General features: G+C 43.9%; 1 protein-coding gene across 1 annotated transcript in view; it reads left to right on the top strand.

Moving 5' to 3' along the window:
* Positions 1-240: 240 nt before the first annotated feature.
* LOC138491677 (mast cell carboxypeptidase A-like) overlaps positions 241-26,401 on the top strand; it is a 209,035-nt gene continuing 182,874 nt past the window's right edge. The window contains exons 1-3 of the mRNA XM_069618318.1: positions 241-322; positions 404-479; positions 6,295-6,419. Coding sequence (XP_069474419.1) covers positions 246-322; positions 404-479; positions 6,295-6,419 — 278 coding nt within the window. The 5' untranslated portion in view covers positions 241-245. The remainder of the gene's footprint in view (positions 323-403; positions 480-6,294; positions 6,420-26,401) is intronic.

Genomic DNA, 26,401 nt, shown 5'->3' on the forward strand with positions numbered 1-26,401 from the left:
AAAAGTAGCATATTCAAAATCGTGTTCCTGTCAATCCCATCCAGAAAGATTTTAGGCTGACGTTTATGATGCCACTTCTGGATATGAATTGTGTGAGCATCAGAGGTTAACGCTTGCACAAGACGAGTTCATCAGATGGCATGTGCAGTGAGATGATGTGTTTTCTACAGTGTGATAACAGGAAGTGATAAGACAGGGCATGAATATAAGAGCAGTGGAGGGCCACTGTTAGCCAAATCATCACGATGCAGCTGGCACTCCTTTTACTTTGTGGCTTTATATCCATTGCCGTTGCTCTTCCTTCCGGAAAAAGATTTGATGGGTACGTGTTTTTTTACAGATTGTAGAATATTGGTATGTTAAAGGGTTAGGCGTATTTTCTCATGAATTGTTTTTATTTTAGAGACCAGGTATTTCATGTAAAACCACTAGATGAAGATCAAGTAAACCTCATCAAGAAATTAGCAAGAACTATCCAGGTACATTATTGCCTTTTTGGGACCAGTTCACAAATAAATCTTTGTTTACTTCAAGAGGGGATTATTTGATTCTCAGAAGAAGTGAACGTACCTCTGTCTTACTCCTCTCTTAAAAGAAGTAAATCAGGAGTAAGTCAAAGTTACAATAACGTATTATGTCATTCGAATAGCCCTCTCCAGGAATAAGACTTAATTACTTACAGTAAATTCTTTTAAGGATTGGTCGCTGTATAATTGTTCTTAATGCATGCTCGATGGGATATACTCTCATACTGATGTGTTTCTTCTGAAAAGGGTTCAACAAGAGGAGAAGCTGTATATATATATATGTAACTATTGTAGCATGGAACAGCGCGCCCCTTCTTTGCTGCTCAGTGTTCTGCCTTCTGCCTAGTGTGATATGCAATCCACTGCATTATGCATCTCCACGCCAATACCAATGCTGCTCTGAAGGAGGAAGGCTAATTAACTTACATTAGTAGGCAGCGAGGGGGGTGCCCCCCCAACCAATGAGCAGCCTCTGAAAGTGGTCCTTACCACACTGGGAAAGACCCCGTTCAGAGCCTCCTCAGAGAGGGAGGCCGCCACCTTTGCTCGCTTGGGCTTGTAACTGATGCCCCGGGGCATTACCAGACCAGTAATGCCCTCACTCCTCGGGTTCTATTGCTTAATAGTGACAGTGGGACGCCTCTTGGGATGGCACTGCTGAAGAATTTATGGCAGACTTAAAAGGTATGAATAATGGGATTTTATGGAATCCTTCTGGAAGGAGATTGTTGATCACGCAAGGATGGGCGAAGAGAAATGGCGTTATCTCTTTTCACTAGATAGCCTCTTCACAAAATGACCAATCAGATCACTTCAGTTTATTTCTGTTATTTCTTAACATCTGCTATAAGGTTTCAGCAAACAAAACAGATGTCTTAAAACATAATTCAGACTACAGAGAATGAAATATTCTTTTTTTAAACTGCCACATGAAATATAAAATAGGACATTGAATCACAATTCCATAAATACTTTCATATAAAATAATGCATTGAACGAGAATCATTTTATACTCTTAGTCATTAAACAGGGATCCCAAACTGTTCAGACAAATTATAAAGGTAATTTTGCCAATTTCAGATTTTAATAACAGCAGATAAAATAGTCTTACAATTCTTACTGGACATGGAGAGATTCAGGAGGCCATCCTCTAACCAAAAGATGCGCAATTCGACCAGCATTCAGTAAAAAGTAATTAAGCTTATTAAAATGGAAGTATGTGATTTCTTTGAAAATATTGTACCCAATGGAGATTTCACCAAATCCATTTCACCGAAAAACGAAATTCACTTTTTACTTTTTCTACTTTTTTATATATATAATGTGGGGGGATACCCCCCGCAATCCCTCCTTAGTCCCCATAGCCTACGTATACCCTTACCACACACCCTACCTATTATGCATTACACATATACCACTTTGCCTATCATTTTTGGTGAAATAAATTCGGTGAAATCTCATTAGGTGAAATTGTATTAGATAAAATCTACGGTAACGTATTAAAATACTGCTGAACAGAGCCTAAGGGCCTAATTCACAGAAGCGTTTTATAATGGCAAACCCCCCATTGGAAAACACTCTGTGAGTAAGGGCCTAAATGTCTCGATTTAGCGGCTATGACTGTTGCCTTAATACTCTGGATATCAATCCTAATGTGTCTCTAATAAGCTCGATTGATACTGATTGTGTAAGATGTAGGAGTATCTTCCATTATTATTGTGGCAAACTTCATACTTTGGCTCCGCACAGAAGCATCCGAGATAAGCTATCCTCATATATTTCCATCACTGTCAGTTTCGACGTTGGACCTGACCATCTCCAAAGTTTTACTAAAGCTCCCGAGCCAGTAAAATCGCTATTCCTTTCAGCTGTCCATGCACGACCCTAGTGAGGTTTGCATGAAACCCTACTCACAGATTCCAACATCTTCCTACCCTAATGGCCTTGTTTGTTTTGACAGACTGCTCCCCACAAGTTAGGAAAAGGTTATTCATTTGACTCCATGGGGCATTCTCCCAATATGTTAAAGGGAGTCACCCAGGTTCAGTGGTGGCTGGTAGATTCAAGTGAATTAAACAAGCACGCCTGGCCAGATTAAGGGCGATTTAGGGTGACTCCCCAACAAATGTCTTCTGGTTTAAATAGGACAAAATGGTACATTTAATTTATGCAATACATATGCGAATTAGTGTTTTTTTTTAAGTTATACATTTTAAAACAAGTGTCGTCAGAGAACACATGCCATAGTAAAGTACTTCAGATGCCAGATTTCACTGCCCCCAGTTTACCCCATTTCACTGTCATTGCCGAGTTCTTCCTGATGTCAGTCTAATTGCCTCACTTTTCCCCTATATCAATCATATTGTTCTTTTCTCACCTGTGACGCTTTCAATGTCCCCGGATCTACCCATGTCACTTTCACTGTCCCATTTCTGACCCATGCAATTCGCATTGCCCCAACTTGCTATAGGCCACTCCTTATGCCATCACGTCTGCCCCATATCAATACCATTACCCCAGCAGCTGTGCCCAGTGTCACTCCCACTGCCACCAGTTCTGTCCTATGTCTCTGCCGCTTCACTAGCTTTACCCAAGTTCACCCTCATTGGCTCAGTTCTGCCTGATGGGCATCACATTGTTTTGATCCAGTTGCTCGCAAAGGCACTGCCTTTGCCTCATGCCCCTCTTACTGCCCCAGTGCTGGCACATTTTGGTTTCACTGCCCAAGTTCTGCCCCATGTAAATCTCACTGCCACAGTTCTGCCCTAGCTTACTCTCACTGCCCCAGTTCGGGCCAACGTACTCTTGCTGGCATGGTTCTGCCAAATTTCACTCACACTACCCCAGATCTGCCGCTTGACACTCTCAATGCTCCTGTCCCGTCCCATATGGCACTCTTTGCCACAGTTGTGTCCCACAGAGCTCCCACTAACCAGTTCTGCCCATGTTGTTCTCACTACCTTAGTCATGTCCCGGTCAATTTAATTGCCCAATTTCAGCCGGTCTTTGCTCTCACTGCCCCAGTTCTGCCCCACTTAAGTCTCATTAAACCAGTTCTTATGCATTTCGCTCTTATTACCCCAGGTCTTCCCTATGTCAATCCATCTGCCTCAAGTTCTTACAACGGTTGCTATCTTTGCCCCAGTTCTGCACCATATCACCCTCACAGTGCCTGTTCCGTGCTGTGTGATCCGCTACCCTCTGTATAGCGCCAACGATCACCCCAATTCACAAGAACACACACATGCTGGAGCACACGCATGCACGCATGCACACACATGCACACTTCTACATTTCTTATTTAGCTTAACTTATTTGTGGTCCACTGCATCACTGGATCCTCTCAGCTCCTTCAGCACTAGTGCTGCAGTGCCTGGAAACAGGAAGCGGGGAAATGCTGATTGGCAGCTGTCTCCTTGCGTCCCGCCTCCCTCTGGGCACTACAGGAGGTCCTGTGGTCTGAATTTGGAGCTTCCCTTAGCACTCTTCCCAAAGTGCAAGAGAAAAAGGTTGCAATTACAGGCAGCTGTACAATACGCCTTTGCAATATTCAGTTAACAAGAGAAAGTACAAATAGGGGCCGATTGACTACTGCAACTATGAAATGTGCTGATGTAAGTTTCAACTAAGCGTGGTGTAACTTACACCAGATAAAGGAATTCACTAAGCTTCTGAGTGCATCTAGATCATATTAACGCTTAGCGAAAATCTGGTGTAAATTCCGTCTGATTCAATAAGCAAGCACTCGTATTATGCCCGAAGATCCGCCCATGGATTTTCTGCCGGTAAATATGAAAGTGTTGGCAGGAAAGGGACTAACAAGCTTTTTCTCAGTCAAATATGCATGTTCTCATGCAGATAACCACTTACTTCAACACAACCACTTGAATACATATACCTTTCCCCTATAACATCCCCCAAACCACACTTACACTAGGTGTAAAGCTGATCAACAGAAGATGGGTTTTTGCAGATGGAATAACGTTTTGTAAATACTGCATACGTTACATCTCATTTTTGTGTCACCTGACAGCCCCCAAAATCAAGGAAATGTGCCAGGACATAGCCATTGTAGTTGAGTTAAACGACTTACGTTGGCGGGAGTAATGCCACTTTTCTTAACTTGACTGACTTTCTGCCGCGGCACGCCTCCATCTTTCAGTGAGTCAGGTGCATGCCAATTGAAGAATGGGTGTAATGCCTGCTTGCAGAAATGACACAATGGGCCTCATTACGAGTCCAGCGGTAACCGAGGCGGTAAAACCGCCTGGCTACCGCCGGACTCGTATTACCATTCCGCCTCCGTGATTCCCAGAATTACCGGGGCATTACAACCCCGGTTTTCCGGTAATCACGGAGGCGAAATGGTGTTAATCCCCATTCCGATAGGACTCAATGGGAATCATGGAAACACCGGCAGCATCTCGTAATGCTGCCGGTGTTCCCTCGTCTGCCTGCAGGCGGGCGATGTTAAACCCGCCAGGTCAGACCTGGCGGGAACATCACCTCCCGCTTGCAGGAGTTGTGATGGCCCGCATGGAAACAACGGTGGCGGCGGGTTTACCGCCACCGTTGTTTCCATACCGTGCGTTCCACTGTGAGACTGACTTATTTATTTATTTATTTATTTATTTATTTTATTGTCATTTGGTTAAAACTTTAACCTTTAACACATGTGTATAAAAAAAAGCAAAACATAAAAGCAATTGATAATACGGAGAAGAAGGGAACAAAGAAATGATTAAATTAAAACAAATTTGAATTCATACATATGATTAGATCCATATCCAATTCCTGAAGTTGTAGTAGCCGGAGTACTGCCCAAGTTTAGTTCTTTAAAAAAATCTCACCACTGCCACTACTATGGATGTAGTTGCTCCTGAGAGACATGTACTCCAGAAACTCTCTGTGGTAGAATTTACAAATTTCCATTTATACTTTTTAAAAAATATTCACACGCAAGCCCCTTAGACCCAAACATTCCAGCAGCGGATGTTTTAATGTTTCCCGTTGATTTCTTTTTTGGCAAAATCGACAAAACAACAACTCTTCATCTACCAACCCATAACGCAGTAAGATCTCATGTGTTTGCATAATGTTCCAACGGAACCGGAGAAAAACTAGTTGTGTTTTTGTCTGGTTAGGTGGCTAAAAATGGTGCCAGGGTTCCTCGTTTTTTGTGGTCCCCCCTCACGTGAGTCATTGAGGAGTATTGGTGGAATGTATCCACTGTGCAAGCCCAATCCGAATCATAGAGTGCTCTCTTTAAATCTATCCGGAAAGTCCTCTACATTGCCCCCACATTTTACCACCAAGTCATTTCACTAGGTTGCCAGTTCTTCAAGTGTTTCCAGACCATTTCGTGCTTGAATGTGCTTCAGGGCTTCACATAATGAGCCTCAACAGGGTCCCACAATGTTCCTATGAACGATAAATATTGTCAATAGGCCCTGGCCGTCAGAGAAGTCAGCACGAGTTCATATAGTATGACCGCATGGGGAATCAAAGTAGTCAGACTTAGGCCATTAAAAGGTTTATTGAATCAGCTCCATTGACATTTTAATAAATATTGCAATTCATCGCTTTTTTTGTGAAACTCTGTCATGGGATAAAGTGCTGCACTCTGCACAATACACCTGCAAAAATAAATTGTGCATGCATAACAGTGTGGAATAACGGTGTCTGCTATGTTGCTGCATAGAACTATTGCTTTAAAAGCTGTATCTCCCTTTTTGGGCATAAAGTGTTGCTGTCTTCCATTTTTCAGATCGATTTCTGGCGACCCGATTCCGCTGATCTCATTGTCGCCCAGCGGGATGTGTATTTCCGTGTGAGTGCAGGTCATATTGAAACCGCGCGAGAACTGCTGGAGCAGAATGCAGCACACTATGAGTAAGCAAGGGGCACTGTTTCAAATCCACAGCAATTAAAGCGTGTTAAACACATTTTATTAAGGTCATTGGGGCTAAACCATAACCAAGGTGAGTTGGATGCTTCCCACAAGGACCAATGTAACTAGAGTGGTGTTTTGTTTTCTTGAGGCAGCATTGCCTTGTTGTGCGTGGCTTCCATTAGAAGCCATTTTACACAACTAGGCCGTGAAAATATTTGATCCCAATAGTTTGATGTCGCAGTACTGAAAAGTGAAAAACATAATTCACTGAGGCAACATCATGAAAGGGAATGGGCTTTTTCTCTACCTCACCAAACTCTAGTGAGATGCCATGTAAGCAGAGGAGGCCGGTGTGCTGTCCCTGGTCTCTTTCAGAGTGGCAGAGTTACCTGCGAACGTGGCACTGATTCTGGGCAACGCTGCCAAGTATCAAGTGGGGCCAGGTAACCTGTGCCCCATGGCAGCCAGGCTGGGGAGAGGGGCGAGCAGCAGCCCAACAAACAGGGCCATGCTTCCCCTCTCCCCCACCACGGCCAATAGGCTACACGCAGTCGTCGGCCGGGATGACAGAAGGGAAGGGCTAGGTGGTAAATCCATAGCGAGAGGAAACACCAGTGCTCTGAGAAGCAGGAAGTAGGCGGGGAACATTCTTGTTAGGTAGGGTGACCAGATTTAAAAAGTAAAAAACCGGGACAGGGCAACTAACATAAAAGTAGGACTAACTCTTGAAAGTGGCACTGTCAAGGCACTACACTTATGTAGCGTTTGGAGGAGAGGCGGTTTCAGTGTTACTGTTAAAATAAACACATTTTATAATCAATTTCTAACAAACGAACACTATCTTAATTTGTAAAATGCAGCATTTCTTCTTTGCGAGCTATGCATGCCAGCTATGAAGACACACTACCAAAAACCGGGACCACTGCAGTTTCCAATGGGAACATAATCTTGAGAAAGGGGGACAGAGCAGCAAAAACCGGGACAGTCCCGGAAAAACCGGGACGTCTGGTCACCCTATTGTTAGGCACCATAAGGTGCAATTGCCGTTGGCATCTGCCGGCCAGGCGGCTGGCACCACAGCACCCACACATACACAAGAACCCAGGGGAAAGCCCCTGGGTCTTATATAAGGAGTTGCTTTTGGCAGCAGAAAACAGAATCAGTTTGGGTCCCTGCACGGGGACCTAAGCAAACCAGTTTGTGGTCCCTGCACGGGGACCCAAACAAAAGAGTACTTTGTGTACACAGTCTCTTCCTTTTGAGCACTGACCTGCTCAGATTTGAACTGGTCTACTCGTAATGTGAGTTTTCTCCTGACTCCGTTTCCAAAAGAATTTTGTTAAACACTACAGGCTACAGCTATCCAGTCCATTCTGCCTTGCAGGGCACAAAGATTTTCGTTTGGGACGAACTTCGATTTGGGAGCGGAAAAAACTGCAAAAACGCTACCATTTGCATTTACATCGAGGTTTTCCTTTCAGCAAGACAGCCGCGGGGCTGGCAGAAAGGTGGAAGAAACAGTCCGTCCATGCTCCGTACGACTGTGAGCATTGAGGGAGGTGCGGGAGCAGTGTCCTACGGGAGAAGTTGGAAGCAGCAGGGTTTCCATTTACCCTGACGGAGCAGTCAAAGGCGAGGCAAAGGAGAAGAAAATACCCCCGTGCTTTGTTATATCCAGCAGCAGGAATTCCCTTTCATCCCAGGTGGCCCCACGATTATCGAGAGGCGAGAACAGCAACAATTCGGCTGCTCTGTTTGTTTAAGCAGCAAGGTCCTCCCTGGGGCACATTCGAAACCGCGAAAGTATTGGAACGAAAAGAAAGAAAGATCACCTGTGATCAATTCCAAGTGGAACCTCGGAGGCGAGTGGAGGAAGGACAGATTTCTCTCCAGTCCTTCAGTCACTGCTGCATCACTGCCCATTTTCTATTATACCTACGCCAGTACAGCCGAAAGAGAGCAGCTTTTTCATACAACACTGCACTGTGCGGGCCAAGCAAAATGAAAACACCTCGTTTTCAGATGCAGTTTCCTACCAGTGGCTAAGAAAGAAAGTAGGACATCAGGAGGGTACAAGGGCGGAGCAACCCTCGCACTGAGGGCATAGGTGCTGAAACGAGGGGCACCAGCCAGCACGTCCCGGCACATAGCAGCTCACCAAACCCAGTCATGGGCCAAAGGTTTGTGGCTTGACAGCACTGGAGAACCAGCAGCTGAGCAAATCAGGGGTTTCAGAAGCAAGGCCACGCAGAACAGTTGTTTTTTCAAAACACAGCAGGGTCGGGAAACAGGATCAACACAGAAGAATTGGCGAATCAAGTAAGCAAAACCCAATGTGAGGCTCACAGTAAAGCAAGTGCAAACATTTTTGAACATAATAGCAACTGTTCGAAACCCTGGGCAGGGTCTCTATGCGATGCGCTAACAAGACTCAGAAAAAACAAGTTAGAAACAGATGACGCAGAGCACGCTAAAAAACACAGCAGCACGAGCGTCCGAAAGGCGTCAAGTGGCAAAAACCGGAACATTGCTAGCTACATTTTGTAATGGCTACAAAGCCCCGGCTGCGGTTACCTCAGTGACATATGTCATCTTCTACATATCAATCAGCTCCTAAAATCAGTATAAACAGCACTAGCTGCAAACCAAATGCAAAACACTGCGGGTGGCAATTATTCTTAAAAACCTACAAGCCAGTACCATGCACGGGGCACAATGAGAGATGAAGCTGACCAGACAAGTCTTACACACAGAGTTTATGGAGGGTGTTTCCATGAGGGAACGGAGAAAAGGAACAGAGCAAACACATGTGCAGTGGTTTAGGCAGGACAACACGGAGCAGAAATCAACAAATGAACAGTGCACAAGGCCAAGTACAACCAGATGAACAGTACTCCAAAATACAACAGGAGTCAAACTTTAACTACAAATCCAGTAACCAGAGCACGGGGTGCAACAAAGCAGAAAACATGCCTCCAAAGACATCATCTGCATACCTACCGCAACACCACAAACACCTCCACCAAGCATGGCAAGGAGACATGGTAACCAGGACAAAGTAACTATGGAGAAAACTATCCAGAGAAAAACAGACAAACATGCCTGGGGCAAGAAGCGGCGCTTAGATACCCGAGGTTGCAGTAGCACTTTGCGGATTTAAATGTATTAGAATGCAACAAAGAGAAGGTGGTGGTCGAACCGCATCTAGAAGCTAACCACGTGCAAGCATAAAGCTAACCACAGTTAAATGCTTCCACAAAGTAATTAAGGGGAGCAGATGCACAAAGTTATATCATTCAGAAAAAGAAGTCTAATAAAAGGAGAACTCGCTTTACAGGGATCTCCAACTCCAAGCAGCTATCCGAATGGAGCTTGCCAAATATTTCTGTGTAAGCAGAATAAACAGCAGAACCCTGAAACGGGGTTTGAAACACTAGCTCTCAACTAGGGAGAACCCGTTTCTCGGGGGACCCAGTGGCAACAAAACTACTCAAGGAGTACAACGAATCGGACCACTGGCCCGGAATGGGGTGACGCTGGGGTGACGGCAAGACGCAAAAGGAGCACAGAAACAGTTGTTACATCGGGTGCTAGCGGTAAGGAGCCATGTGAAGAAGGAGGGACGGCACCAAAGAACACCTAAAGCAAGGTATGTAAGAGGGCACCCACGAGGGGACACCGAAAGACACACTATTCCCAAATTACCAACAATCCCACAGCCAGCCAGGGGCCTAAAGAAGCACACACTCAGGGAGACTAAAAACCAAAACCAGTCCCAAAAACTTTCTGAGAGCTGAAACAACTGCCAAGATAGGACAGACAACCAAACAGTCAGATAGCACAGCAAGCGGACCATTTTCGTTTACAGCCATCAAAAACGACGGATCCAGGTTCTAGTCCAGGCGGTACCAAACACAGCCCACCAGCCTTACAAAATCAAGGTATTATACGTCACATAGCTAAACCCACACAGAAATACAGAACCGGCCCGATAGCACATCGAGCAGCAGGGCCAAGCTCAGCCTTTTCACCCTTCCAAGGTCAACAAATAAGCACCACACACCGTGGATAATAATAAATAGCGCTCAGATACCTGAGGTTTTGTAGAGTAATATAAATGCAAAAATCAAATTTATTTTTTTATTATTTATTAAACATAAAGCGGACATCAAACACAAGAGGCAGGCCAGCAAGGTGCAGAGCTGAGCCAGGTAAAACCAAACATCAACCCACAGCCCACTCCTCAAACTGAGAAGCATTCCAGACAGTGGGAGTTCCTGCAGCATATGTCTCCGCTTTCAGAGCGTGACAGACCACAGCAAGGGCAGAACAGGTGGGCCAATCAAGGAAGACACAGAAGCAGGGTTTCCTGTCAGCTGTTTAGAACAGAGTCCCAGATAGGAGCATATCCAGTCAATGGGTCAAGAAGCAGCATCAACACAAGAACGCAGGAAAAACGAGCAAGACGGGGGCTAGAATAAAAACCCAGGTTTTCCACAATGGGCAGCAAAAGTAACAGGCAGGGCAAGATATCCGCGAGATATTTCCAAACATAGACACCATCACGCCATACTGTAAAAAACTGAAAAAAGGGACAAAAAAGGGGTAAAAGAGCAGTAAAAACAATAAGGTATACGTTTACGCACATAGATGGGCCATAGCAGATGAACACCACATCAACCCACCGCACTCAACGCGCCATACAGATTTAAAACAAACACTTGTGAAGGAGAAAAACAAGGGGTGAAGGAACACTAAAAAGAGTAACGTGTAATTTTCAAACACAAAGAGAGGCATAGCATATGAGGGAAATCTCAAGTCATGCAGATAGTACATAAGATGATAGCGAACAGGGCAAACACAGCCCACATAGGCAGCAAAAATGCTCAGAGAAATATGAGTTAGAAATAAAACAAACAAAAAGCCAACGCCCGAGGGCAGGGGCCTGAGACCTAAAAGTAACACTGAACCTGAAAACGGGTTATACAACTTAATAAGCAGTCGGGAAAAGCACCACACAGCACAATATACCAGGCCAACTCCCGAGGGCCGGGGCCAGGGAGCCACAATTTAGCACTGAACCTGAATGCAGGTGCTAAAACATTTCTTAACAAGCAATGGAAAAACAGGGTGGACCGTCCCATAGGAAACCCGGGAGATTTTACAACAGGTTACCGCATCTTGGGTCGCAGGGGGGAGGTAACTCATTTTTATAAGAAAAAGGTTTTCGTTGTCTGGAAATATATACCAGGGCCCATTTTTAACATTTACCTCCAGGACCCCCTATTTTTGATCGAGTCTACCCCTGGTGGTAAAACACCACGCAGCACAAGACAACAGGCCAACGCTGCAAAGAGCTGGGGCCGCAAAGCATCTAATAGCATGAAAACCAATAATGGTTAGAAATAGATAATAGGCCAACGCCTCAAGGGCCAGGGCCAGAAAACAGCTAATAGCATGATAACCAAAAACGTGTTGGAATATGAGCAAATGGAAATAAAGGGGTTGCACGAGGGGACTCCACAGGAACAGCTCAATACACTAGCACAATGCAGGAAGCAATTTAATAAAGCCACGTCAACCCTGCGGTGAATACAGGCCCCCCCTGAGCAGGGCTATATATAACTACTGCAGCAAGTGGATGCTGAAGAAGGGGGCCCAGAATCGGTAAAACCACGAGCAGCAGAGCAGGAGCCCCAATCCCTACCCAAGGGGTAAGAAAGGTATAATTTTGCTTAAACAAACTGGATTGATTAGTTTATAAAAGAAACAAGCTTTGGCAGCTGTACAAAGGGAAATAGGAGGCTAACACATGAGGTTGGGCCACACATAACTACAAGCCAGCAAAGTGCGGGAACAATAGCGGGGGGGAGGTTTTCAGCCTTTAATGCACCCCACTACAAAACCCCTCACAGGGTCCAGTACCAGGAACGGTCAAAGTGTGAACTCCAACTATTGTGAGCAGACAATACAACTAGGGGAAGCAACGAGCAACAACTTTTGGGGGAACCTAGACAGCCGGCAACCCATCCAGGTCGTGGCAGCACGGGCCAGAGGGGGTAACCTCGGGACCTGATGCCCAAAAGTACTGCATATTATGGTTACTGTAATTATGATTATGTTTTATGACCATAATTGTGCAATAAAATCACACGGCCTTTAATTGCCAACACTTACCCAATGTCTCTCATGTGCCACCTGGGGGAAATGGATTTGGTCACCACCCCAGGCCATGTTATCAGTCTGCTTGCATATGGGTCCACTGGTTACGGGCAACGCTGCCAGGTAACCTGTGCCCCATGGCAGCCAGGCTGGGGAGAGGGGCGAGCAGCAGCCCAACAAACAGGGCCATGCTCCCCCTCTGCCCCACCACGGCCACAAGACGACACACAGTTGCCGGCCGGGATGACAGAAGGGAAGGGCGAGGTGTTAAATCAACACCTTGCCCTTCCTCCCAAAGGGAGAAGAAACACCAGTGCTCTGAGAAGCAGGAAGTAGGCGGGGAACATTCTTTTTAAGCTACCATAAGGAGCAATTGCTGTCTGCATCTACCGGCCAACGGGCTGGCACCATAGCCCCCACACAGACACAACAAGGACCCAGGGGACAGCCCTTGGGTCCTATTAAAAGAGCTGCTTTTAGCAGCAGAAAACAGAATCAGTTTAGGCCCCTGCACGGGGACCCAAGCAAACCAGTTTGTGGTCCCTGCACGGGGACCCAAACAAAAGAGTACTTTGTGGACACAGAGTCTCTTCTTTTTCCCAGAATCCTCCCACCCTGGAAAAAGGGCGAGAAGAAAGAGAAAGAAGGCAGGTCACTGTACGGTGACCACACTGTCGTGGGACAAGAATGGCGGCACGGGCCAGAGGGGGTAACCTCGGGACCCGATGCCCAAAAGTACAGCATATTATGGTTACTGTAATTATGATTATGTTTTGTTATGACCATAATTGTGCAATAAACTCCCACTGCCTTTTATTGCCAACACTTACCCAATGTTTCTTGTGTACTACCTGGAGGGAAAGGGATTTGGTCACCACCGCAGGCCATGTTATCAGTCTGTCTGCATATGGGTCCACTGGTTACGTTCTGTCAGGAAGAGTTGCCATGCTTGGCAGTAGCATGCCATCACACAGCAGAAGCAGGTCAGGGGAGCGTTGCCAACCTTGGCAGTATAAGCCTGTCAAGGTAACAAGCCTAGCACCAAGCAGGGAGCTTCACAGTCACACAGCAGAAGCAGGTCGTGGAATCAATGTCATGCTTGGCAGTAGGGGTCACAATGCATGAGTTGCAGGTCTTCCGCCTTGTTAGAGAGCAATGCCACATGGAGATGAAGAAGGGACTCTGGGCTGGCAGGGATGGCAGGATTCCAAATATTGTTTGTGATTTTTCAGAGGGTAGTAAAGAGATACACAAGGGAGGGTGATGGAAGGGCATCCAAGAATACCCTCTCCACCCACTGGCATGCTTCTCCATATAACAGAACAGGTCATGGGGAAGTGGCAAAGGGGAGCAAATACTACAAAGTTATTAATCGTGGATTGGTATGAAGACGAGGGTATTTTCTACACTGGATTTCAGGTGACATATACAACTTAAACTTCGCTGTCATTGTCTATGGTTAAAAACTCCTCGGTGGAAACCACCTCCCAGGTTGTTGTCCACACGAGGAATTCTATATCAAGTGCATGGAATGTCATTGTAGCAGAATGCACAAAAAGTACTTCGATGACACTCTACCAGCGTTAAAAATAAAAAGTAATTTAGAATGGACTGATGTCCCAGCAGCAAAAATCTGCCCTTCCAGCTAATAGTTTTATTAACTGAAAATGTCCTTTAGACCACAGCATAAGATTTGCTCCTTAGACCCAGCCCAACCTGTTTATGAAACCATTTCTTAATTGCTGCACTTCAGTGACTGCACCAAAAGCAGCAACCCAGTCTGCCTCGGAAAAAGAGGTGGCTTGTATATATTGCAACAACACAAATACCCCCATAACAACATAACACTTTCAACTAGTGCACAGAGGGACGTTGCTAGAAAATAATGAGTGATGAAAGTAAGATGGAAAATGTGCATTTACGACAAATAACTTTAGATAAAACAAAGAACATTATTTACATACTGAATACACAATATATATTAAGTGCCCGATTAACAGAAGTGTTTTATAATGGCGCAATCCCATAGGAAATCGCTCTGTGAATCGGGCCCTAAGTATGTAGAACACATTTTCAAATATCAAAGCTTTTTTTTTTAAAAAAAAAAAAGCAAATTAGGATTATTTTCAAACTAGATCCGTAGTTGGTCATTTCCCTGTCAGTACTGGCATGTTTCTTTGGATCATTTAATTAAATATAATTTAATTAGTTTTACAGTAATTTTTTTTTGTCTGTTTACTTTTTCATTCATATTAATTATAACTTCGCTATTTTAGCATCATCATTATAAAGTCTTCATATAAACTTCGCTCTCATTAAACCCGACGTCACCCATTTATTTGTGTGTGTGTTTTTTTTTTTAAAGCTGTTCAACCCACATTGTTATTCAAGTAATTCAAGGATGCAGAATATAGCCTAATTGAACTACTGAATAAAAAGTCTTACATCATGATGTAATTTCATAGACCTGTACAAACTCCCAGTAGCAACCCCTAAATCCAAAAGTAAGACTCTGCTAAAGCCACAGCCAGTAGGAGATATGAGCTACATTTGACATTAAAAACACTTTTGCGGGTTCCATAAAATATTTAATCTGTAGGTAAAATGTCTTTTAATCCGATAGTTAAGTGCTGGGTAAATAGTCATTTTGCACTAGTCTCGGCAATGATATGCCCATTCGAATAGCGTTCAGTTCTATCTGTTCCACCTCATATATTCATCCACAACGTGTAAAATGGTTCATTGATTTCAGGTAACAGGTGAATGGCTCCTTGGAGTTAGCTAGGTGTGGACATGTGGCCTCTGCCGCCACATTCCAAGGTAGGGTTTTCCTGGTGGGGGCTAGATTACCTGAGCACGGGCTAATATAGGGCAAAGAGAGTGACCTCCAGAGAAATGTGCACAAGTTAGTGTAGATGTGTGTATTCATTGATGACTATGCGATACCTAGTGAGCACAAATGCTGAGGTGGAGTAACGTGATGCATGAACATGTAACATTGTGCCCAGTACTTATTTTTAACAAAAATAAGGGCAGGGCCCAAATATTTTCTAGCACCCATGTAACACTGCAGGTGGGAAGTTCCCCACCACTGCTGCCTCCACCCATAGCTGCTCCCCACAGTGTTGACATATTTGGGGTTACACTACAGCTCGCACCTGCTCATTGTGGTTGAGGGATGCACTGGCCACTCCATGATTAAACTGGTGAGTCTGAGACAAGTGCCAGGGCTCAAAAATAAGCACCAGGGGTGAGTCCTGGTAAACACGCGCACAAATTAAGCACTGCTTGTGACGTAGCAACGTAGGGAGCGGCACATCTCATCCTCTTATGCATCAATACAGGCACATGGTAAAAAAAAAAAATTGGCACCAGATTGTCTGCTGTTGAGATGTCTGACATGCCAACACAACGTCTGCTACAGCTGCCTGATGTGAGAGGAGCGTATATCATCTTGCGCCTCATGTAAAAGCACCTACGCAAAGTGCATAGTTAGGAGTAGTTGAGAGCAGGGAACAGCAGTGGCATTGGTGCAGTCTCCAGCTGTAAGTGGAACTGTATTGGCCTGGGGTGGGTATACATACATTTATTTAAAAAGAACGACGACTTCGGAATGCATAATTTGAGAAGTAAAGCTAATGACTGAGGACCATCAACACAGTCTCCACAGGAGTCTGCACTGAGTGGCAAACGTTTAATTTCTAATGAGACGCAAATATCCTCTGAGTCTTGAAGGGACCCCATTTCTAAATTGAAGAAAAAAATCGAACCTTTCCCATCAACAGATGGGAGTGGTAAATTGAATGAAAAAGTAGAGAAAGTTCGAGTTCAATCACAATATTTGCCCCTGCTGCTAAGGAATATTTTGGTTTCAACAAAGTGACCCTCCGATCAATTTTCTTTTTTATACTGGGCACATCAACCACGTATTTATGGCCGGTTTCTCAAGAAACTGATACAAGTAATGATAAAAGAAGGGACAAGAGTGATTAATTGAGGGCTTTACCTGAGAAGCTCGATTCTAATGAGTTGTCTTTGCTGAAGGCGTGTTTATGTCTCGAGTAAGAAAGTTGCTTTGCAAAGGGCTTATCACAATTTATGGAAGCCTCTCTAGACTTGCAAAATATGGAGAGGCTACCGTCAAGATCCAGCTACTCTAAGCTATCGAATGAATGCAAGCCAATATATGACGAACTCACACCTTCCTGTAAGCAGAATACAGGAAAAGGCCATACAATTGTTATAATTGGCTGAGCTTCAATTTAGGCCGTAAACCTGGTCCTTCAATCCCCTGTGAGACTGTATGACGACGCCACACAGGTGGTTCAGACTAACTCCTCCAAATCAGAAAGCATACAAAGCAAACTGGACTGGCTTCTAATGGAGAAATCGTATTAAGATGTAAGCTGCTTGTTAACTCAAGGTACTAAACCGTGAAATAATCCTTAAGCAAATGAAGAAGGGGCTACCCATGATAAATCAATGTCCTCGTAGTCTGCATAGCAGTACTGTTCGCAAATGTCAATCCAGGAGAAATAACAAAAGGATTTTTATTACTAGAGTGGAGAAGAATGAATGTGTAACTGATACATTGTATTCAAAAGGAAGAGGAGAAAAGGTCAACAGAAGAGAAGCAATGCTCAGCAAACTAAAAAAGCAAAGAAACAGAAGCTAAAAAGAATTCAGAGCTTCAACAAATTATTCCAGACACTTTTTAAGGGCCAAATTAAGAAACATCCTGAAAAAAGGGAAGCCTGTCTGCCTAATGAAGATGGAGAGCTGTCTTCCAGTCACCAGGAAATTAATACCCAGATGGGAACTAGACAAAAGAAAAAGTGGAAGACCAAAGGTTTTGACAAACACAGAGTAGGAAATGAGCCAAATTCTCAAGCACATCATTTAATCAGTGAAGAATCCTGTCTTTCATCCCAGGAATTTACCAACAATTTAGCCAAAAAAGAAAATGAAAGAATTGGAGTGAAAGAAACGGCTATCGAGCCCCAGCTTCCTTGCCCGGTCTTCAGAAATTCCTCAATTAAGACTAGAAACATCTGCAGACTTACTACAAGAAGAATTTCCAAATGATAACAGGGAGGGATTAGTGCTGTTATATACACATTCCCAATTAATGTTTTATTTGATCTTGGATAATACAGAATCATGAATGTCTTTAGTCTGCAATGTATTTCCCTATAGGGGTTACAGTTTGAATGGTGTATGTATTGCAACCAAGTTAGTGGTGGAAGAAAAGGGATGTCAGCATCTCTTGTTAAGGCGACTTTATCAGGGTAAATGAATCAAGTTCTCTAATTTCAAGAAATAGCAACACTGACGAGCAGTCCTTAGACTGGGCCTGGTTGCCACCTGTGTTGACTCAACATTGCAAACCGAACAAGTACCAGAGGTGTCTTTAGAGGGGGCCAATTAACTATATTACCTTGCAACTCCTAAGATCACAATAGCCTTCTTCAGTTAGCCTCAACACCATTTACCTTGTCTAATTTTGAAATTAATTGTTTACAAGAAGTTTGGCTAACTGAAAAAAAATGTATTTGGCGGCTGTTCCACTTTTCTACAAAAAGCTCAAAAGGGTCTAAAGGGTTGTCCCTCTAACAGGCTCTTGATCGCAGTAAACAATGGGCTTAATGTCAAACCATCTCTGTGGGCCGACAAATAAGAAGGAATGTTGGCTGTCTTTCCATAAGGGAGCCACACCTATGGGGACTTTTCTGTACTATTGATAAATATATATTACAATTTCACTAATGCGTTGCATAGACAATTTAAATAACTTGTTGGCAGCATGGTTTGAGGTGGGAAACTCAAACTAAGTAATCTGGGTTGGATATCTAAACTGTATCTGCAGAGGCCAATTAAATGAGCATCTCAGGTGAAGGATAAAAAAGGAAAACTTCAATCTACCAAGAAAACCTGAAAAATCAAGAGGTCTGATGAAATAAGAAAACATACACTTGTGATTTATACAAGGAAAATGGAAATATACAGAGGGATAAACCAGCAGCCTCTACTTAATTTAGAGATAAAGAAGAATCCATAATAGACAATATATTTGTTTCAGACTAATCTTCATGCAATGCAGCTATCTGGTGATCTGTATAACGGATTTAAGTGATCACAGACTAATAATATCACGTTTGTGTTTTAATCTAGGTAAGATTAAGAAAAACAATGGGCGCCACTGATGTGCTTGTGAATTCAGGAGGAAATAGGATTTCCAGGGTACCACGCTATCGTCCGAATGTAAACAAGAAAATGTGTTCTGTATGGGACAATCTTGATAAGATCGGTCATGATCATTTATGTGTACATGGTAACATTTCTGAGTTCCTAAGATATCTGTCGAGCCTTGAAACCATGAAGAACTTCAATAGAGAGGAAAATATCCCAGCAGCAACAAATATGTGTTCTATATACAGGAACAAAAGAAAAAAAGGAAGTTAAGAAGAGAAATCAAAGAGATCTTTAAGAATGGTTTATTGAATATATTTTGTTTAAAGGCAAGGAAGAAGGTACTTAAGCAGAACTTGAAAAATTGGTTATTGCAACATAAATCATTAATGGAGCTCTGGGATGGTCAATATATCTGTTGGCAGCTGTTATCAATAAGAGTGCTTTGCTATTCTAGAGATTGATCAATTGAGATCAGGAAACACAAACGGATAGTGTATTAAATCTGTATTAAATCCAATTCCACTACTATTAGGGGAAAAATACTTGTGTGACTTATATGCATATTCATCCAAGGTTTCCATTAATCTAGTAAATATAAATCAGCCAAAATGCTGCCTATCATAAACTAAGGAAGACATGATGGATCTAACTCAAAAACAGAAGATCTCTACTTGTCTGATGGGATTTCAAATGTTATTCTCAAACGAAATCCAAAATTATGGTCAGAGATAATAGATACTCTATTTTAAAATATAAGCAATATCCACAGGATGCCAGCTTCTTGGCATGATGCTCAAATAGTGGCAATCCTTAAAAGGCCAATAGAGAAGATCCGGGAAACTACCATCCGGTCACCCCTTTAGAAGTATGTAGCATAGTTTTTACTTCTCTTGAATTCTCTAGCTGGTATTTTGTAGTTATTAATAATGATGAACACTGACGCATCAGTGAAGGCCAGGCTGAATAGTGAGAGGGCATTGACAGACAACATCCCACCATGAGAGGTCCACATCAGGATTGTGTTCTGGCCCTGTGCCTATTCATCTTGAACCTATCAGATCTAGCGGACATGTTGACCACAGAGAGAATGTTCCCGTCAGGCATTGTGAAAAAAAGGCACTGGTTAGCTTTTTTGCATGATATAAAGATCTTTGATCACACACTAATTAGGTTGTAGCAGAGCTTATGTGGGATTCAGAAGCCAGAAAAAAGCAAGCATTTCATTATAAACAACAATAAAACAGTTATCTCTTTTTTTACAACTTCAGTAATAAATATGAATTTAAATTCGTGTATATATATGGTGCCTTTATGCAAGTTGTAAAACAGATAACAGACCTGGGTTTCTTAATAACTAATAGACAGAATAAGAGAGCAAGCAGTATGAACATTTTTTTTTAAATCGGTTCTGTCGATTTTCATTTATTCTAGTCATTAATTACTACAAACAAAGTAGTGCCAGGAATGATATATCGGTTAGAATGTTATCACTTCCATCATGTGTACCAACAGTCATGGTTACTCACAAATTGGGACTATACCCTCCACACAGTGGTAACCTGGAGATCCTTGCAGATTTACACTGAAATAGTTAAACCACAATGTGACTCTTTATATAAAGATACTTAGGAGTTTGTTTGCGGAAAGAAGACGAGCCCCATGGAGAAGTTCATGGTGGGTTGCAACAGAATTCTTGCTGATATAAATGTCTCCAGAGACCTCCTCATAATAAATCTGAATAAGGTAAATTAGCATCCTCAGCGGGTGCGGGAGCCTATCAGGTTACTCCAAACCCAGGCTCTATCTACTGATGAAAGCCTGGGTTGGGAGCAAGCCAATGGCTCTGTGCACCAACACTCCACCCGCTACAGTTCCTATCCTTCATCCCCTGTCTCCCACCCCTGAAATCCATCCCCTGCGGACCCCAAAATACCCTCTCCTTAACTGAAAGGGGCTTCTCCATCCCAGGCTGCACAGGCCTGTTTGTTGCCTGGTGATACCTTGGATATGGAAGCGGGGCTCCGAGTGGAGCACCACATTCCATGTCCATGGCAACCCTTCCTGACTCTCCCCAGTCGCTGCTGCCAACGAAGCAGCACAGACATTTTTTTTCTTCTTAAATAGACTGATTGATTGATTTGTCATTTATTATGTACCTATACACAAGTGTTTCAAAGTGCAACAAAGCAAGGGTGGGGGAACAAAGGGAGACAAACAATCCTTCTAAGCCTAGTGTCATTTAGATCATCCAAGTGCACAACAAGAAGTGCAGGGGAGAGGGTACAGGGAGAAGTGCACCCAGAGCAGCATGGCCCAGAATTAAGTGCAGGAAAGGCTGAGGCTGCAGGGGGCAGTCTCAGTCAGGTAGTGCAAGGTAAGCCAGGCGGCAATGCAGGCTGGGAAAGGTAAACCAGGTGGCAGTGCAGGGTGTGCCAGGCGGCATCTGCAGGGTGTGGGATGTTTTTACCCATGCATCCGAGCCCTACCTCAAAAACTGTGCAGTACTGGCATTGAAAACATCATGATAGCCAGAGCTTCCCAGAAAATGCCCAGGGAAATGCATGAAGAATAGGCTGCCACCCATTTTTGCCGATGTTATGGGCACAGAAGGGCACTGCCTAAAACCACCATTGGACTACCCACACAGTAGCCTGAAACCATTGGGAATGGCAATGCTGATTGTCAAAAGCAACCTAGAACTGTGGGGAATTCATTTTCTTAAATCCCCAAAATGGTTGCATTACCAGTACTCACCACTATCAGAAAGCCGGCGTTTTAAAACCACCAGACTTTTGTGTAAAACTGAATAAATGAACCCAAAGCAGGCCAAAGAAAGACTTACTGAGAGGTGGATACAATGTAAAGTTATATTCTGAAGTGACTTGAATGTTCATAACAAGACTGGCTGAGCTCTGCAGGTCTGCAGCAGCCTAACTGAAACTGGATTTAAAACTACCAAAAATCGAAAATGTTTAAATTAACTGAGTGACCTACTTTTGAGTGTCACATAGTTTGTCACTGTTGAAATGTCATAGTTTTGAACTTAGAATCAGCATTCTAGCTGCATATGTAAAAATTGTCTTGACTTAAACTGGGGAACAAAAAGTGACATTTTATCTGAAACCTGGCTTAATGAAACTGAATTCTGCCCACCAGCTACCCCCGACAGGAGTTGAGACTTGCACAACAGCTGTGTTCCCAGGCCTAGCTGCCTTTTGCTGTTCCCACCAAAAGGGATATGACACTTCTCTGATTGAATTACCTGGGCTCTGCAGGAAATTGAACAAAGCCCTGTCCTGACTCAGGCAAATGTTTTATTGGGGGGGATCATAAAAGTGGCTTCCTCCTGGAAGGAAAGGGGAGGACCACTGCCTGTGAGAGCAAGCTGGCTTGGCAGAACTGGAAAAACCAGAAATTCAACCTTGTGCTGGGGGAAACCACACCCCTTTGGGGCCAGAACATAAATCTAAAAAGATGGATCATTCATAGAGCGGACTTGTGAAAATTTTATAAGTGATATCATTATTCTTGTGATTTTTCTGTGCACATTTGAAGACGTGTTAGGACCCGGTGGTATGTTCAGGGGGGTTTTTAGCGGAAAAGAGGATATTACTCTAAATGTATGTATGTTAAAAATCTGACACTCCACCACCTAATGCCCACATGCTTTGCGAACATTTGTGTAAATGCGGGGACAAATCCAATATTGGTAACCCGACCAAAAAGTGAAATATGTTGCCATTTTTGAACCCAAGCTCCTAGAAACGACAGAATTGGAACAGGGGCTACCATCAGTAAATGCATGATGCGTGTATGCAATGCCAAACAACTGTCTATCTATGAAATATGTCTATTAGGATCAGATATAGATTGTGTGTAAAGTTGACAGGGGTGGGTTCTCTGTATCATAAACAGACCTCATCATGATGACACTTCATTTCATTCCCCCAATCAAGGGGAAGAGGAGGAAGTGGCCAATGACAAGTGGAGAGGGGTAGGGCCTAGAAAGCTAGCCTCTCCACCCACTTTCAAAACACATTAAAGCAGACAGTCAGGACAGATAGGGAGATTCTATTCCATCTGCTGTGGGACGCTCTGCCGGGAAAATCCATACTTTACCTCCATCAACCTCGAGAGAGCCAACACAGAGACTTCAATCTATCCACCTTCAGAGACCAAGACTTTACTTCAGAATTTGTAGCAGAGAGGTCAACTACAAGCTAAATCCCTCTTTAGCAGGCCTCAAATCATTGCCACTATTCACAGCCAGGCGAGCTGTTTGAATTCTTTGCAAGAACTCTGGCCATTTGCCAGGGAGCAGTGTTGTATCCAGAGAGAGACCAGCTGAACCGGAGACCACTGTATCCGGACCCACAGACCTGATCAGAACCAGAGACCCAGACCAGACCAGCAGAGTAGAGCTGACCCAGACGCTGTGCGCAGAAACCATCCGTGGCGAGTGAAGAAAACCTGACCAGATCCGTGGCGAGGCCTAATTCAAAAATATATTGTGAGTACCTAGCAGAACTGTGCAGAACCAATCTCTTAGTTAAAATAATATAATTCAATCTATTTTAATCTAACCAGAACTGCCTCCTAACTCTCACCTGTCATTTGCAAAGCTGTCACCTGTCATTTTCTATCTGCAAGCTGTAACCTGTCGCTTTGAACTTTTAAAATTTCAAATCCGAAAAACTACCTTTATTTAATAGTTCGTATCTCTGGAACCGTTTGGGCTAGGAACTTGGTTTAACTTTCCTCTGAAAGCTTAGAATCTCACCTTTTCAACAAGCCTAGAACCGACTTCCAACTCCTCATTGCTGTAATCACGATTCTCGCACTCGCAAATTTTACCGCGATTTGCGATTTGGTTAAAAATCCAGCCACGTGTGAAAACAGCAGCTTCCTTGCTTTCCTTGCTAAAAATGTGTTTGCCTCTTAAGAACCATCCCTGAATCATTGCTAGAGTGAGCCTGGACTAATATTAACTAGATACCACTCACCCTGAACCTCTAGAGGGAATTAAAAGCATTTTAGCATATTTTTCACTTCATTGCCAGCACATATAAAAGCATTTTGGGCCCGTGTTTCAAACTTCTGTAGTCTAAGCTTGCTGGGGTGAACTGAATTACATTTGATTGCATTTCTGAGAACTGTGTGCTTTCCTTCCATTTCCTTGCATTGCATAAAGGGGGGAGTGGATTGCCAGAGAAAAGTGATTACATTGTTTTGTTGAAATCATATTGAGTATTTCTGTACTGCAATTTCATTCCACCTTGCATCCATTTGAAACCATAAAAGTATTGTTGCTATCTTATCCATCCTATAACCACTCATCATTGATTATAAAGAAGTGTGCTAGTGCCGGACTATCCATTATTGATTACTGCTCAGATTAAGTGTGATATTTATTATAAAGTGTGATATATATATCTATTGTTTAAAATTATCAAATAAACCTTTAAAACTTGCAAAACAGAACTACTTCTTGGCTCAGTGGGGTCAGGGGGATTCCAAGAGAGGGGTGTTATATAGGGGTAGTCATCCAGAATGCATGAACTGGACGTAAAGATATATCAATAAGGGTTTCCATTCAGTATCCCAGACTAGGCATTGACTTAGCTGTAGTGTTGAATTGAATCCTCTTACAAATTGGGGGCTCGAGCCGGACGTTTGGGTTAGATCTATCACTTGTGCAGATTAATACAGCGTGCCAGCTGACCAGATACACATATCCGGTCTGATCACCACGCTGTGTTACGCTGTAAAGCACTCCTCAAAGGAACGCTCTAAGGAAAAGGTCTGTTTTGCAAAAATAAAATGCAAACTTCTGTAAGTCAGGACAGAGACCAATCTCTAGAATGACGACCTTAGTAGACATGAAAATAGCCAGAGAGCACTTCTTACATAAGTTATTTGTGAGAGGTGAGTGGACTCACCAGGACCGCATGGTCTGGTTGCAGGCCATCACGCAACAGGTCACTGAAACAGGAGCAGATATATGGAGAGATCAGGGTCCCTTACATGTGGCCCTGAGTGAACTATACATGGCTCCTAAAGCTAAGGATGAACAAGACAAGATGGTTAGGATAGCGGCATACCTGTACCTATATATGGGAGACATGCAGAATAAATGTACTGAAAGCCAAGATCTGGCGAATAAGCGACAGATGGCGTTAGAGAAGGTCCAATCTGACCTGGTCTCTTCTGAGCAGAGGCTGCAGGGGAGCCAGGAGTCAGAAAATGATAGAAGGCAGTATATCATTAAAATAAAAGAGGACATGGATATACTGCAACAGGAAAAGACAGACCAGGATATCAGAATTCTGGCTTTGCAGAAGGAACGCCAAGACAGTTTGGACTCCCTACTGCAGAGCCAGAAAAAAGCTGGAGCAACAGATCAATTTCAACAAGGCATGCACAGAGCAGGTAGCCACCCTGCAAATCCAACTAGACAGAGAGAAAGAGGAGAGCAATAAACTGATCCTGAAAGACCTGGATACCCAGGCAGAGTTTGATCAGGAGCGCCAGAAAGCTGGTGCCTTCCAAAGGCAAAGGGACGACCTGGCGTCACAAATTCAAGCTCTTGGTCAGGAAAGGGGCACCTTAGGCCAGGAAGTCTGCCACTTAAGAAGAAAAATGGAAGAAAATCACCTGGCCCTCCAGGGACTGGGTGACCTCCAAAAAGAACACCATAACTTGTTAGAGCACACCAGGAACGTGGAGGACGCTCTCGCAAGAAAGGAGCAGGCCAATAGGGACACAGCTCAGGAGGTAACCCTCCTGCAGCAAAGACTGGCCCAGTGCTCCAGGACCAATCAGGAAACGCAGAGAGAGAATGAGGCTCTCTGCCAGCACAATGATAGGCTCCAACAACAGGTAGCGATGCAGGAGAGACTGATAGAGTCTAGTAAGGCCTTAACTGAGGAACTGAAGGCGCAGGCTCTTGCATTGCAACAGGGAGCAGGGGCGGATAGAGACCAGGTTCGCTGGGAAAGGGAAACTCCTGAGCATAACCTCAGGAGCCCTAGTACCAGAGGCCTTTATCTCTCTCAGTCCCTGGACTCTGCCACCCCCCTGTCCCCTGGCGCACATGAGCACCGGGCCACAGGGATGGCAGATTACTATCCAGCCAGAAGCATGGGGCTCATAGGCCAGTACCTCCCAGGAATGGATGGGCGGGCATCCGGGTATGGGCACCCAAGCACAGTGCAATTTAGTGGGGAACCCCAGGAGAATAGGCCCATTAAGGGCATCCTAAAAACTTCTGCCCAGTTAGGTCAGTGGGGGGGGGGTACCCATCAAATCCTGGCAGCAAGGAGGAATCTGAAGACTCCTCTGAACGGCGCAGGACACAGGAGACCAGGTCCCCACATTCTGCCAGCCACTCCCAGGCTCGCAGAATCCGGGAAAACCTGGAAGAGCAGACAGGAACCTCTGGGAGCAGTGCCTCTGAGTCAGAGGATGAATGGACCAGGGTTACCCGAACCAAAAAGGCCAATAAGGAAAAAAGGACCTTGCTTAAGGACCCATTGAAACAGATTAAAGCAATCAGGAGTGTCATCACGCCTTATCATAAGAACGCCAAGTACTCTGTTTGGGAACACTTGGAGCTCTATGAGCAAAT

Source organism: Ambystoma mexicanum, chromosome 10 (genome assembly GCF_040938575.1).
Source record: "Ambystoma mexicanum isolate Mex_15411 chromosome 10, UKY_AmexF1_1, whole genome shotgun sequence".
NCBI classification, from domain to species: Eukaryota; Metazoa; Chordata; class Amphibia; order Caudata; family Ambystomatidae; genus Ambystoma; species Ambystoma mexicanum.